This window comes from Empidonax traillii, unplaced genomic scaffold (assembly GCF_003031625.1).
Source record: "Empidonax traillii isolate 1590-97213 ecotype Southwest subspecies unplaced genomic scaffold, ASM303162v1 scaffold552:size469881, whole genome shotgun sequence".
In the NCBI taxonomy this organism is placed as follows: domain Eukaryota; kingdom Metazoa; phylum Chordata; class Aves; order Passeriformes; family Tyrannidae; genus Empidonax; species Empidonax traillii.
The window spans coordinates 64,336-80,193 of record NW_020955745.1 but is presented as its reverse complement, the minus strand read 5'-3'; the positions used below and the strand labels follow the sequence as shown (position 1 = coordinate 80,193).

The window sequence follows — 15,858 nt, the reverse complement described above, 5'->3', positions numbered from 1 at the left end:
TGTGGCAAGTAGTATCTGTTCATCATTTTATTCAGGATGTCAGTAAGTGTGTAGAACTACAAGAATATTGTGCTATTATGAAATTAGATTCAATAGAAAAACATAAAACAGATCAGAGAATACAAGATATATTTTTCACTCCATTAGTCACATATTCCAAGAAGAGTATACATTGAATACTTAAGATCTAGTTTAAGAGGTAAACAGAAAATTTAAGTTAGTTTCATCATTGTTACAGAGTTGCTGCTTTAATAATAAAAAAAACCCAGACAAAATATAAAACAACAAAACCCATCCAAACAAAAAAAAAAATAACCCTAATGATTTTTATTTTTCCTTAATTCAATTTTAGAAGTGAAAAGTAGTTAGGAATTTGTGTGGCATTATGTCATAAATGTTGTACAAATGTTGATTTACGCTTCGTAGTGTAATATTTCAGAAATGCTTAAGATAGTGCCATTGTAAATGGCTTGTTTTACATTCTTGTATATTCTTTTGTTTCAGTGTATAGTCTTAAAAGTTGCCTCTTTTGCAGGGCAAAAAACTGAGACAGTTTAGCCCCAAAGTAAAGCAATGCTCCGTTTTTTTTTTTTTTTTTTTACTTCTGTACAATGTCTGCAGTAGTTAAGAGACTGTTCTTTAGCCTTGGAATTCATTTAGATGTGTCATTAAAAGTAAATGGAAGTTCTGACTTTGACTTAGATGAGGAATTAATCCTTTTGTCTATAGGGTGTACAGTAATGAAATAAAGCTGGAGGCTAGTCTATATTTAGGAAGGAATGGGTGAAGAAAAGAAATGCAGTGTTTCAATGGGAAGAAATGTTCTTGTTTCTGTGGAGCTGCTCTGATGAAGCTTAAACAGTATTGAGTGAATGTTTGGGTGTTTGAGAGGCTACCAAAATGGAATTTAATATATTGTATTTTATTTTAGCAGCTATAACATAATAATCAGATTCTGGATATCAAGATGATTAGTAAAGTTTGGGTCATGCAGTTTCCTGCAGTACCTTTAAATTGCTGGATAATACTTCTGATAGATTCCTCTGTTTTTTTCCCATACAGCACACTGAGATTTTTCAGCTGAAATTACTTTAGAGTACTGTATTAGTAAGCAAGTGGAAGATAAAGTCTGTAGCAGTAATGTTTCTCATAAAGAACTGTTTGAACTGGAAAGCAAACTGTTTAATGTCTTTTCTGTATTAAAATTATCTAATAAGAAACTTAATTCTGGAATTAAAACATAAGGTTTAAAACGATTTTTGATAAGGATGAAAGAGGTCTTCCATGATGAGAAATGCTACAGTGTCCTTAAGTGATTAACATGACCACTTACTTGAGTAAATTGAAAGTCAAATACCAACCCAACTACCATATGAATTCAATGGAAGACATTAGAAAGTAATAAGGGTTTCTTAGAAGGCTAGTTGCTTTGTAATGCAAAATGTCAAGGGATCTTCATCTGGTGATAGTCCAAAATTTATTCTATTTTCCAGTATGTGTACTGAGAATCATTTAAACACACTGGGGCATAAAACATAAAGAGCCATATGCACAACAGATTGATGTCAAGGCTGCTAACTAATAAATTATTAATGTGTCCTCAATAATCAATGCTTATTTAACCTCCTTCACCTTCCTGTGCTTGCAAAGTCGTATTTTATAGAGAGATCAAGGCATAATTCCTTCCATGTCGATCAGGTTGCTAAAATGGACCGAAAGATGAATAGAGGCAGTCAACTAGCATTGGGACTGATTACAAGATCGTGTGAAGGGATACAACTCCAGTAATGATTTTTAGCTAAATAGGTAGACCAAAGTATCATGCAGGCATCACACAAGCACGCTGCAGCATGTGCCACCGCTAATGCATTTTCATTAAAATGCATCTCAAAAGTGGCATTAAACAATCACAGTACAGTTCTTGTTTCTGTCACCAAAAGAAGTCCAACTCAGCACCACTTTGTCAGTCTTTATCAGTCTTCAGATGAAAAAAGTTTTTATTTAGTTTTATTCTCCAGAAAGTAAAAATTCTGAAAAACTGACATGATTTCTGCAGTCTTTTCTGTGCTTGCCTTGTGCTGTTATTATAGGTTTCACACCTGAGAACTGCTATTCTTTTTGTTCTTTGTCTTTCATACTGAGAGTAAAGCTGGTGTAAACAGGTTTTGGACTGGTCCTTAACTCATTCCCCATTTAATGAGAGGTTTTTCCAGTTCCATGGTCCTTACATTTTGTATGATGCTTCTAAAGTCTTAGACAACAAACTTGTGTGGCGTTGCTTGCAATCTGCTACCGTTTGATTTCCATTGCTACAGACAAAAATTACCTTTCCTTGATCACCAGCATTGCGTTTATAAGAGTGCTCTGTGATATACAAGAAGGCACTGTTCAATCAAACTGATCACCTGTACAATCATGCAGTATTAAAATCCATACTGATACATATTTTAGGGTAATTGTTTTGTAGCTTGCTGTGAATTGCCTTGGACATTGTGCCTCCCTTACCCTCTCAAAGCCTGGGTACTACTTTTTCCAGAGCCTCTGCATTTCACTAGGAGGGAGTGGAAGAGATGGGGGGGGGGGATACTCTAACTGTTCCACTCCACCTCCCTTCTATGCTCCTTATCCTCCCTGGCAGCCAGCCAGCATAGCTTATGGATGCTGTCAAGGGACTGTGTTGCATTGTCCTCTACCAGGAGAGCAGGGGAATAGAATACTGAAGTACTTGAGCTTCTTGAGCAGTTTAATCTGAATACTTTCCTCCCCACGGTGTTGCATAGTTTGTTGCAGTGTGAAGTGAGTTGTATTTTGCCACTTAAACCAGAAAATAAACCCTGCTTCTGCCTCCCCTCCTTGCCTTGGAGACTGATGGCCATCTGCTATTGCATCTTACCATTAGATTATTTTTCTCCATTTTTTTTTATTTTCTCTCTGTGTTTGTTTTCTAATTTATGAAGTGAAATATTGCAAACTTATGCATAATATCTTTTTGTCTAATGCAATTTTTTTTTAAAATACCTTTAGAAATCAAAAGAGCCATTAACCATTTTGATGTTTGCTTTGGTTGTATGTCTGTGTACCTATTCATATCTGGATATCCAAGTTGTTCCTGACATGCTACATCCTTTCCTACAACTTCCTGTATCAATCATTTTTCTCTGCTCATGTCCAGTTTCCTTTTTTTTGTATACAATTTCAAAATACTGTTTCAAAGTCTACATATGTTTTAGGGTGTCCTACTTGTGCAAATTGTCAGACTTTTCATCCATTAATAGTGAAATGTTATGCTGAAACTTTTTTTGGTTTTAGTGATTGCCTTCCACCAACCCTGACCAATCACACTGCTTCCCTATCAAACTCTCATGTACTTGGTGTTTGAATTCCATTTAACCACGAAGTATTGAGGGTAAGGACTTGTTACACCTGCTCACAATGGGGATAAATAGTTCAAGGTGCTGGTGCTGAACTTGCCAGAGAATGCACATGCTGAGGGTTTGGTATCTATGGTGCTGTACAAAAAGTGATACAGGTTTGCACATAAAGAAACTTCAAAAGTAACTGGGTTCTGGGACAGAAATTGAGGCTTGCCATATGGAAAAGACAGGCTTCTATTAACCACTTTAATTCTGTGGCACATTATGAGCAGGGTATTATGCATTTAAATTTGCCATCTTTAGGAGCGAAGAACAATAAAATTTGTGTTCTGTGTGGTGCGTAGTTGGTACGTATGATATTCAGTTTTGATTTGGGGCATGCAAGTTGGTTTCTAGCTGCTTGTATACATAAACTGTGTACTGTTTAAATATTTGTAGTAATATGTGGTTTGGTGATATAATAGCTGAGTTTCCTTGTAGACCTAAACTTAATATAATGCTATAGTCTTTGTATCTCTAAACCACTGTTTTTCTCTTCATAAACAGAGCAATGTTCTTCTTATCTGTTAAGTTTTCCATCTTTCTACTTATTCTACATTTTTCTACTGTAAACTTCTTCTGTCTTGGTATCTGCAGTTACGCTGCTGCTACCTCACTTTCAAAGTGGAATAAAATATGAGGTAGATAGGAATACTGACTAAACTTACTGTCCCTAACTTTCGCTTGTGTATCTTGTGGCGGGGGAGAGAAGAAGGGGAAGAAGCAAAAAAGGATGTTTAGTTATTATTGCTAGAAGTTTTGCTGGTTTGTTTTGATTTTTTTTTTTAAGAGATACCTTTTCCCACTTTTTCTGCTTTAGCTCCATCACTGTGTGCTCCTTATAGTTCTCCAGAAGTTTACTTTCTCACTTTATATCCGTAAACCCATTTATATCCATAAACTCATTGTCTTATTTCTTTTTTTTCTTCCATTTCTGTGCTGTACTTAGGAGTATATTTTCGGTATGTTATAGTTGCATTGTTTCTATCATAAAGATGCTACCAGGCAGTTGATGACATCTCTCAGTATGAAATAAATGAGAGTTATCCCTAGATAACATGTTCTTACTCTATCCATTCTGACCTGTTACTCTAAGGAGAAAAAGAAGTAGGATACTGACAAACAAGATGTTTCAATAGTTTTTATTTGATTGAAATTAAAAAGACATCCTTGTTCCACCAGGTTATACCTTGCTGACTCATGCACTATGCTGAGTACTAGTAGTGTCCTATTGTAAGGCCAGAAAACAGCAGCACTGAAAGCTTTTGAACGTTGTTCAAAAGAGTGAACTAGGAATTTAGTCAACTGCACTCAAAATCAAACAAAAATTCTAAAAAATAGCAAGATTTTGGAATAGCCTTTGAGTATATTGTCTTAAAAATGAGAAAATTTTGCATCACCTTGAAGAAAAGATCAACAAAGAAAACTGAAAAATGAGGTATGGATAACCACTGCGTTGTAAGAAATATATATGGCTTTTGTTGTCTTAGTACATTTGGAGTGAGTGTTTTTTAATACAGAATGATCTACTAACACAGTTTTATCATAATGTGGAAGTGGTTTATGTTGTATGTAGGTTTCCTGTGTTAGCCCTAGACTAGCTCACTCGGGTGACCTTTTTCGAGTACAAACATGGCAACTCTTGTATGTAACTGTTTTCTAACTACAACTGTGTCATACACAAGCTGATGAATTGTATTTCTGGTTTTGTCTGCCTTGTAACTTAATTCATTGGTATGTTGATGATTAGTGTGAAAGAAGCTTTATTATTACATACTACCTGCATGACTGCATACAGCAGAAACAATCATTTTTCATTTAACTTTGTGTTACCATCAAACCATGCATCACTAAGATTTCATTTCATTTCTTTTTTCTTTTTTTTCTTTTTTTTTTTTTCTGTTTGTTTGTTTTTAAAGGCCCTGTGGAACTCTTCATGTTCTGAAGGCTTAGTTTACAAACCTATCAACATCTCATTGGTTCCATCATTATTAAATTAAAAAACAACATCTGGACACTCTACACTTATGGATTTAATTAAATTCTACTGTATATGAAATGAACTGCAAGTCACCATTGCTGGCAAAATTCTACTACTTACCATAACATTTGTATTGTGAACAGTCAAACCACTTTTTTTTTTTTTTTTGCAATATCTTCATTATTAAATGTATCTATGAATAAATTATTAGTAAGTTATCACAAAGTCATTATCTGAAATAAAAATTGTTCTTACCATTTTGTGCATTCAGTCATCCATGGGTGATTTATTGTAACTAAGAAAATCCTTCAGTGATGCTTGTCTCAGAGATTGAAAAAATGTCTTTAACATCTGGAAACCTGAGAAAACCATTATTTTTTAAAACATGTGTTTTTTTCTCTTCCAATAGTAATACTTTTGCACCAGTTGTGAATACAGGGTCAGGACCTTTCAATGTGGTCTATCTGATGTTCATAATGATATATTTAATTCTTATGTGGGACTCGAGACATTTCTGTAGGGTATTAGTTAAGTTTTTACAAGGCCAGAATTTGCCCAGCTTTATCCCAGGAAATAGGAGAGATGATGCTGAAAACGTACAGTGATTTTTTTTTTTTTTTAATCTGTTAGAATAATAGCTTTACTTTCTATCTAATTTTCCTGCAGCTTCTCATAGACATTGCTAAGACAGCATTAATGTGAGAAAAGTAAATATTGTGTTTGCTGGACATGGCTGTGCTACTTGAGTGGACAGTAGTTGTCCAGAGAGGGTGGGAAGACGGTGGGGCGAGGAAGGGTAATTCCTAATTTATGGCATTATTAAGCAAGAAACCACGAGCAAACGGTGAAGTTCACCACAAACCTGTCACCACTGTTAGTTGCTTCAGTGTCACCTTAACCAGGAATGGCTTCATTCACCTGAGGATGTGCTCTACACCCACCCTTACCAGGTAAGATAAGAAGGTGCTTGTGCCAGCAGTATTCTTTAACCTTCCCTGCTAATACTTTTTCTTACTAAAAAGAGACAATACTTGAATCTCATTATTCTGCCATTTCAATCAGGCCTCATAGTATGTAGTAAGAACAGTTACTCAAATGGAACAACTATTTTGCACCTGTAGCTTTAATTTCAAAGGGAGAACATACTGCACTCATTTAAAAAACAACATTTCCGTAGTTATTCTTAAATGGAGCTGAATTGAAAATAAAAGCATTCAGCTAAATATTCATGCAGGGTCTTTAAAGTGAATAAACCTTCTTCATAGGTAGCGTTGCATTATGTTGCCTGAAATTCTGTACCACTTAACATGTTGTTATTGTTTATCAGTCTTATATCATCTTCTTTGATCATAACAGTCATCTTCAGCATCCTCTCTTGCCCTTTTTCTCAGGCTGCCTGAAACTTTTCTGCGGGTATAGTTGTGTAGTTCTTACTGTATTTGTTGGAAGTACTGTGTAAAACCAATTAAGTAGCAAATTTGTAATTTAAAACTAGAGAAATGAGCATGTGCATATTATCTTTTTCAACTTAACCTGTTACTATTCTGTCTTCTCTTCCTTGGTCTAGAAAATCCTTTTTTATAGTCGTTGATGAGCATAGAAAAGTCTAGCTCATGGTGCTGTTATGATTGACAAGTACTATTCAGCCTTCAAGAAGCCACAATTAACACTTTATATGCGTAAACAAGAACTTAATGCTAGTTTAATTAAAGTCTTAACAGCCTGATCAAAGGTTTTTTAAATTCTTTTTCTTTGCAGTACAGAGTAATACTAGCACATCTAGCTGAAAAAATCAAAAAATTAAATGCACGTAACGTTCTTAGTACCTAGTTTCTTTCTTTGATGGATTGCTCACTCTTGCACAGACTCCTGTGATCTGGAGTCCAATGGCTTCTGGTCAGTTGTGGGAGTATTACCGTAAATCTGCTGTCACAACTCCTTGGAAGGAGTCTGATAATAGCGTTGATTTCTTTCTCCTCATTCTGGAATCCAGATGGGATCTCTGAAATGTTTGTTAACATGCAGTACACCTTGGTCTTTATCATTGGTTGCAAGTTTATGTGCTATCTCGGTCATCCTTACAACTGGTTCTACCATACTCCAAAGATTTCTTTCCTTTGATGGTGAGTAGCTTCGTAGTCCTGGAGCCCTATAAAAGGTGTTAAACCACACAGCTATAAAAGCCTGAACAGCTGGTGCAAAAAGGTGATAGTAACCTGGTCTTTAGATAACTGCTCTTTAGAGCTTAAGTAAAATATCCTACAAATATCCAGAAATAAAATATTCTGCAAATATCCAGGCAGGCAAAACAAAATCTTGATGCCCTGTGTCTTTAGCTTGATCCAAAGCCTGCACCTTGCTCCAAGCAATGGCAGTACCATGTTAACAGAGATACAATGCTAAAACAGTATTGGCAAAATACTTTGTTCTCATTCTCAGCATTGGCATGTAACAAGTACGAGGATTTGTTATTTTAACTAGCACACATTGTTTTTTCTCTATTTGAGGCTTTTCAAGTGGTACCAGATAACCTGAGTTTGCTTTCAGCGCTTTCCTCCAGGGACTTGTGAATGTGAGAGTGCAACGCTGTTTCACATAGCACAGGAGGGGGAAAATAGAAATTGAGGCCTGAAAAGTAACACAGGTGGAAAAAAATGTTACAGCTAGAGCAAATATTCTGTGGTAAATGTTGAGAGGTTGAGAGGGAACAACAGTGATTTTAAGAGGAGTCAGATTATAAGCAGTCAGAAAGGCAGACGAGTCTCAAAAAGCCTGGGGACAGGAGAGAGAGAGGAAGAAACGTTACATTCTGTTTGAATTGAAGGGAGTTGTTTTTGTCTGTTTGTTTGTTTGGGTTTTTTTTTCAGTGTTTTGGTGGGTTTGCATTTTTTTTTTTTATCTTCTGAAGCAATTTCAATGTGAAAACACAGAGAACAATGTGAATAGTGGCATAGAAAGTATTCTGCTGTACCTCAATAAGCATTTGACCAAGAAAGAATTCCTGTAGTATATAATGTTTACAAAAGATATTAAAAATAATTTGTAACGTAGTCACTGAGTCTGTTTGTGGGTGTAGGTTCTGTGTGCATAGTGGGCATAGGTGAAAGAGCTGAAAATTTTATTGTTCTTAAGTAGATAGGAGATCAGTGGCTTACTTCTTGAGCTGAGTTTACCCAGTGTTGACCAGTATTTTTTAGGTATATTTACAGTATTTGGTCACTTAGATAATAAACTGTTCAGTATGCTTTAGACTTTTATGTAAGTATTGAAACTTAGGAGGACAAAGCCAGCACGTAATATGTGATCTGTGTTTTACTAACAATAGAAACAGAAAATGCCCTTTCTATCCCTGATCTATTACTAGTGCTTTCTCAGAAGACGTGCAGTGAGAACTATATCCAGGCTATGTACTCTTCCTTCATTTTAATACAGTGCTCTTTTAGTATTCATTTATTCACTTTTAGTAATGGAAGCTTCTACTTTTTAAGAGTCAACAGAATATTAACATTAATGATAAAACAGCAAGAAGGAGCACGAAGGGAAAGGATTATAAATGAGATTTAGGGATTAGTAATATGTTTCTTTTGTAGTGTACAAAAAAGCATTAAATTTAAGCAGAATCTATTGGATATACCAGCAATAGAAAGGAAAAAAAAAAAAAAAGCTCTGTTTAGTAACTAGCAAATGCATTGCAAAAAAACTTGCAAAGATATATTTTTGTGTGTGCATGTATTAAATCATGCTGAAGATGAAAGTACATGAATTAGATACCATATTACAACTTTGTATTCAGTACTAGTTTCATTACTTTCTGGGAAATTTTTATTCATCTAAAAACACCCAGGAAAAGCTTGGTGGTGCTGTTAATGATAACCGTAATGATAAAATTGAGTGGTAACTTTGTATTTGGTACTAAAGTAGAGGGGCTTGATCTATATTGTGTAATGGTGCATCCATACTGTATAATATTTGCAGAGAAAGGCCAACACCTCCACTGACATAATATTACATTTTAAGCTAAGAATGAGAAAAGCACAACTACATGAGAGGAACAGATGATAAAGGCGGTAGGATCTTTATATCTTAAATATATGAAACAATTTTAAGTGCACACATCAAAGACAATGGCTTTCCAACGTGCAAATATTAAAAAGTGTCCATGTGAATATCTCTATGTATGTATGTACATCTATATTTCATCTTCTAGTCTGTTAAATTCAGGTTCAGGAAAAAAGATTAGTATGGAGACAAATCTACTACCAGTGTCTTGTCAGGTTATGAATAAATTCTGCAAGGAGAACCCCTAAGAAATTGCCAAATTTCAGCTTTTACAGAAATAAAGACAACATGAAGAAAGGGAATTTTCAGTGGCTTGAGTGAAAGTTTGAAAATGGACCAATTTAGTGATTCAGTCTGGCTCAAGGAAGTCAGCTTTTGAGATTCTATATGTTTTGCAAGCATCTGGGAACCCTGAGAAAACTCAAGTAATAGCAGAACACGATTAAAAATCCTTAGACTAATGATGAGCAGTTGACTTTTCAGGCATTTTCATGTATCTACTTATACTCCCACTGTCACAAGTTTGTGTTTTTTGAAGGCTTGGGGAACTGTCCCCTCCTGACACTGGAAGTTGCTTATTAGAGAACAATGGCTAGCAAGCTAGTTGCTTGCCAAAAGTCTGTTTGTATATGTATGTAGAGCAAAATAAATTCAGGGATTTTTAATCACTGTGATAATGGGACAGAAGTGAGCCCATTTTTTCTATGTGAGAAGCTCTCTGACTTGTAAAGCTAAATATAATATGAGACTGAAGCCACAGGTAATGTTTCTTATGGGACTCTGGAAATTATGAGAGCTTCCCAATGAACTTGAGGCAGGGCTAAGAGGTTGTGTCATTTGTTCTTTCCTGGCTTTTAATTGAGATCTGGAACTGGGGGTCTTACTCTGCCTCAGGAGATGCTCCAGTGTGGGCTCTCCATGGGCTGCAGTTTCTTCAGGGCATATCTGTCTGCTCCAGTGCAGTGCTCTCTGCAGGCCACAGTGGATCTCTTCTCCAGTGCCTGAAGAACCTCCTCTCCCTTCTTCACTGACTTTGATGTTCACAGAGCTTTTTCTCACTTTTTTTTCCTTTACTCCTCTGCTCCGTTGTGTTTTACCCTTTCTTAAATGTTTTCACAGACTTGCCACCAGCTTTACTGATGCTCACTGTGTCATTTGTGTGGGTTCATTGCAGAGCTGCCTGGAAGCATTTGTGTCTGGCATGGGGCAGCCCGTGATCTTTTCTCACAGAGGTCACCCTGCAGCCCTCCTTTTGCCAACACCTTGCCACATAAACTCATTGCAAAAGCAAACAAAAGCAAAACATAACCCCACAGCTGACCTGAATGGGATGAACATTAATCTTACAATTTTTTTTTTTTTTATGTTAGGAAAATGCTTCCATGGAGTTTACAGATCTGTTAATATATGAGATGAGTATTATAAAATGGTTGATTAGATGTGTGAGTTTAGCTTCAGAAACTAGTGAAACAGCATAACTTGTGTTCCAAAATACCTGGATACACTGCTATTGGTGGTGTTGATGATGACTGTTGTGAATTCATCCATCAACTTCCATTGGTACCTCAGGCCAAGAGAGCCTTTTTTTCCCTGTAGGAGCTGGGCATTGTGTCGAGTGTGTCACTCAGGTGGTTCAAGCCTCAGGAAAAAAAAAAAAAAATAGTATCACTCCTATTTAATTACATTCTTAAACCAATAAGTCTTCATGAATTACATGAAAACATGAAGTGGATTAGTGTTGCATTTTCATAAAATCATAGAATCATCTGGGTTGGAAAGGACTTCTGAGATCATCAAGTCCAACCCTTGATCCACTACCACTGTGGTGGTACTAAGGCACTAACTGCCACATCCAGTCTCATCTTATAAACCTCCAGGGACAGAGAATCCACCACTTCCCTGGGAAATATTACTGTTATGGAAAAATCTTTGACCTAGTGTTGTGCCACTTTTTTATTAGTATATATGTGGTGATTCTTCCTCATTTTTTGTTAAATCTGTACAACACTTGAGGGTGTGCAAGCTTGATGCTAATCAAGTAGGAGTTGAGCAGCAGGCAGAGTTTGCCTCCCGAATTTGAGCCACAGGTTCTGTGGTAGCCATTTCAAAAGCATCTGTCAAACACTGGTGTTTTAATATGTAGGAATAAACTACTTGGCAACATATTAAAGGTTGAATAAAATGTGTGCATATACATTGCTTATACCTGCTCTTGCATTGCTGCAGAAGGAAATTTTCAAATCTTTTGAAAACAATTCACTCAGCAGTTTTAAAAAATTTTAAAACAGTGAACTCAACAGTAACTTAAACAGTAAAACCTTTCAAAATTTCCTTTTTCTGGAACTCGTAGATGCAAATTGAGTGATCTGACTGATGAAATAACATGGACGAGTAGCATTAAGGAGAAAACAAGAGGTTTAGTCTGATTATTCTTGTTTATGATATTAGTTTAATCGATGTGATTCTCATCATATATAGTGGTCATAAAAGCAGTATTCAAGGTTTAATTTTTAATAGATGGTTTTCAGTAGTTCACTGAAAAAAATGTATCTATATAGTTCACCATCTATAGTGCTGTCTTTACTGAACATGTTTATGTGGAGAAGCAGATGAGGTGGCTATTATATATATGGGGCATATATTTCTAAAAGAAGGTGACAAATGCTTGAATCCAAGAGATTTTTTTATACGTCCTTAAGCAAGAGGGTAAAAAATTAGTTGGCTGACCCTATTTCTAAACACCATATTTTTCTGGTTTCCTTTCTCTGGTTTCCATGCCTGCAAATTTCTCTTGCTGTTGGAAATATTTGCAAACTCTGTTAGTGGCAGGGCTTTTGTTCTGGCTCATTATTTTCCCCTGCTGTTCCTCTGCTCATTTCCTTTTATCTCGCTGTATTGTTTTTATTCTCTCTTCACATTATAGTCCCATTTGGCTCATCCTCTCCTTTCTGTCTTTTCTATAAAACATAATTTTTATCACTCGTTTCTAAAACTTCAGCAATACCAAAAACTGGAAAGTCACACTTTTTCTTTGAACTTATGCTTTGTCTTGGGCTTTTTTCTTACTTTTAAGCAGAAGGAAAGAGAAAAAAAATACATCTCAGGCAAAACTGCCCATATAGAATAATTCTCAAGGACTAGGAAGTGATATTTTTCCTTAAGTTCTGAACGCTATGTGTTCAAAATCTGTGAAAAGACAATAATGATTTTTTGAATTCTGTGGACGTTGAGGTCATTTTAGTTATCTTTTTAAGACTATGTTAAATTATATTGGTTTATTCCATCTTGTATCATGAAAAAAGTTCCTGTAAAATTTGTTTAGTCACCATTTGATTTTCTTGAACGATTTATAACATATTCTGGAAGGAATATTGAGGAAGCTGTACTGTATGCTGTCAACTTGGACTGCATAAAGAACAACTATTTTCAGCTGACCATGCAGAGGTACAGTTTAATTAAAACAATTTTTAATTCTTTTTGGTGTCTGCAGAAAACTTTTTATACTGCCAGAAGGCTTATTTTGCATTAGTACTCATAATGTATTGAATTTTCAGGCTGCTGTTCTGGCTAAACACAGAATAATTTCTGTATGTTTATCATGTCACACCTTTGTGGAAGATCCTAGGACAGTAAATTGGAGGATGGGAAGAGAGCACTAACGTGATGTTCCCCTTTCATATTGCTAGCCTGTACTTCAGAACAGACCTCATAGTTCTTGTTGTTGCACAATACCTGTAAAATTTTTGAAGCTTCTTAGTACTCTAGGTGAGTTACCTAATGTTATAGTAAAAAAGGGCAAATTTAGTATTTTGACAGCATTGGGCAGCTTCTCTTCTACCAAAGACACTCATTTCAGCTTTGTTTCTATCCTACATTGTTCCAACTATTGCTCTTCTTGCCATTCAGTTGTAAATAGTGAATGCAATGTGGTGCTTTATTTTTGATAAATTTAATGAATCTATGATTAGTACTAGTATTTCTGCATAAACATAAAAAACATGTTCAAAGACTTAAGGCCACATGTTCATAAAATATTCATTTTGTTCTTGTAATAATTTGAGTAAATTATTGTGAGACCAAATAAAAGTCTTATTAAATGCACCTGGTGAAGGACACCCAGTCAAGATTTTGCACGGCAAGATTATACCTCTTTTTCATAGAAAGCCTTTCAAAGACCATGTTAAGCAACTACTCTGTTTTTTAGATAATTCTTGCCCAGGGGAGGCCTGATGCTGCTACAGACTTTGTTAGCCATCAGACTAAGAAAACCTCTACAGAAATATTTACAGTATACAGCTCAATATCTGTAGCCAGAGGAAGCTCTGTTTTGATTGAAGGACAAGGAAATGTGAACAGCCTGACTCAACCTCCATGTTCAATTTGGGATGCCAGAACATTATATTGAACTATCCTGAGGCATTAGGGTGAGTCATTCAAAATCTCTTCTGCACATTTTCTTAGCTTTTTCAGTTTTCTTTTACATATAGTATTTTTCCTTTTTTTTTTTCTTTTTTTTCCAAAAGCATTGCCAAAACTCATTAAATGTAACCCCAACAGTAATGTGGAATGTTATCCTGTAACCCCTAGTTGGATAAATTTGTTCTGCTCTGTGTGTAAGTGCTAATGTTTTAAATAAATAGCAGGGAAACCTCACACAGTGCATGACATTTCTCTGCTCTTACACCTCTCTCAACACTGAAGTCTAGGTCAGTTCTCACAGGTTAACAAATGCATTATTTCTGTAAAAGCTCTGCTGCCTACAGGAAACTATTTTCTTTTGGAAGGTGCAAGCAGGGAAGACATTGGCGTGAGGATCAGAGATAAAGAGTCTTCAATATAGTTAATGACATATTCACCTTTTTTTTGGTATTTTTGTTATATCTTTCTTTGAAATGTTCTCTGGAAACCTCCAGTGCTTTCACCTCATATTCTTGCACACTTACTTCATTAACCCATTACAATTCTGCAATTCTCTAGTTTCTATTCCTTCCTGTATTTCTTCTTTTTTTCCAATTTTTCTTTAGTCCCCAGACTTTCTCTTTGTCAGCACTTCAGTTTCCAGGCTACTTCTGTGCTCATTTATGAAGTCATCTTCCCCATCTGCAGTTCTCATTCTTACCTGAAATCTTTCCTTCAAATATGTCTTTATTATTTTCTTTGCAGTCATATTGATAGTGCAGAACCAATAACTTGAAGGGCAAGTTTATATGGAGGTACCAGTGAGGTTAAGAGGGAAGTCTTTTGAGTGTAGAATAAAACTTCCAATTGGAAAAAAGTTTCTGCTAATTTTTTACTAACGTTTTTTGCCTTACTCAGCATCTCTATCAGTAACTGCAAAATAAGTTGTATGCCCACGTTAAGAAAAAAAGTTACATCAAGGATTGTCACAAAATCCTTAGACTTCTTTCTTTGTTTCCCTCAGAAGTGTATTCTGTGGATTTCCTGAATGCATGTTGAATTAGGACATTTGTGTTACTGATGTAAGTAAGGTTCAACTGGCACATAGGCGCTTCAAAAATAATGATGATGATGATATTTAAATTTTCTTACACTTTCTCTTACTGCTTACTGTCACTTTCACCTGCTTTGTCTTTAGTAGCCAGTATCTGGCTCGAGAGTCAACAACTATGGCAACAGTTTCGGCTGTAGTTGACAACTAGAGGACCTACATGACAGTCTCTGCTCTATAGTCACAGTCTCTGCAGCAGATGTTTTTCTATGTAAATCAGTGTTGCTTTGGTCCCTGTGCTACGGGGGAAACCTTTGCTGGTTACCCTTGATTTTGATAACTGCATGTAGCTGTCATAGATAGAATTGCAGTGACCCTAGAAAGTGCGGGAGGTCTCTGCCTACTTACACCACCTTCTTTTCCACTAATTTCTATTATTTTGCATAACTTTAGTCAAAATTAAAATAACCAAGACAACCTATGTGTAAGGTTTCTTTTAAAATGTTCCTTTAAAATTGCTTTGCAGAGCTCTGTAGTGATGTGACAAGTTTTGGGAGAGAGGGGATTTAATCCACAGGGCAGTTCAGATTGGCTTCCTTAGAGGCAAACCATTTCCTGTGTTGGTTAGAAAAAAGCCACAAGGGAGCTAGAATCTGTCTTTAGTGTGCTTTCTTTAGTCCCCAATTAGATAAGTACTATTTTCCCATGTAAAAAGTGGCAGACAGGCAGTACAAATACCATGATACACAAAACCTCCTCCCCATTGTAACTGCTTTGAATTCAGTGCAACATTTGCAAATTAATTGATCAGATGATACGTGATTAGAAGAAGCAATGTACTGGTGTTGGCGCTCTCTTAATTTCAAGGAAGCTTTATTTGCGAAGGTAGGAATTGGCTAGTGGTAACTCTGGCTTTTACAGGTTGCCTAATTGCTATGAAAACTTTTCTGTCTATT

At 35.9% G+C, this 15,858-nt stretch overlaps 1 protein-coding gene across 1 annotated transcript in view; it reads left to right on the top strand.

The window, feature by feature from the left end:
• CCSER1 (coiled-coil serine rich protein 1) overlaps positions 1–5,651 on the top strand; it is a 337,000-nt gene extending 331,349 nt beyond the window's left edge. Inside the window, exon 9 of the mRNA XM_027897604.1 lies at positions 5,333–5,651. Coding sequence (XP_027753405.1) covers positions 5,333–5,413 — 81 coding nt within the window. The 3' untranslated portion in view covers positions 5,414–5,651. The remainder of the gene's footprint in view (positions 1–5,332) is intronic.
• Positions 5,652–15,858: the final 10,207 nt, after the last annotated feature.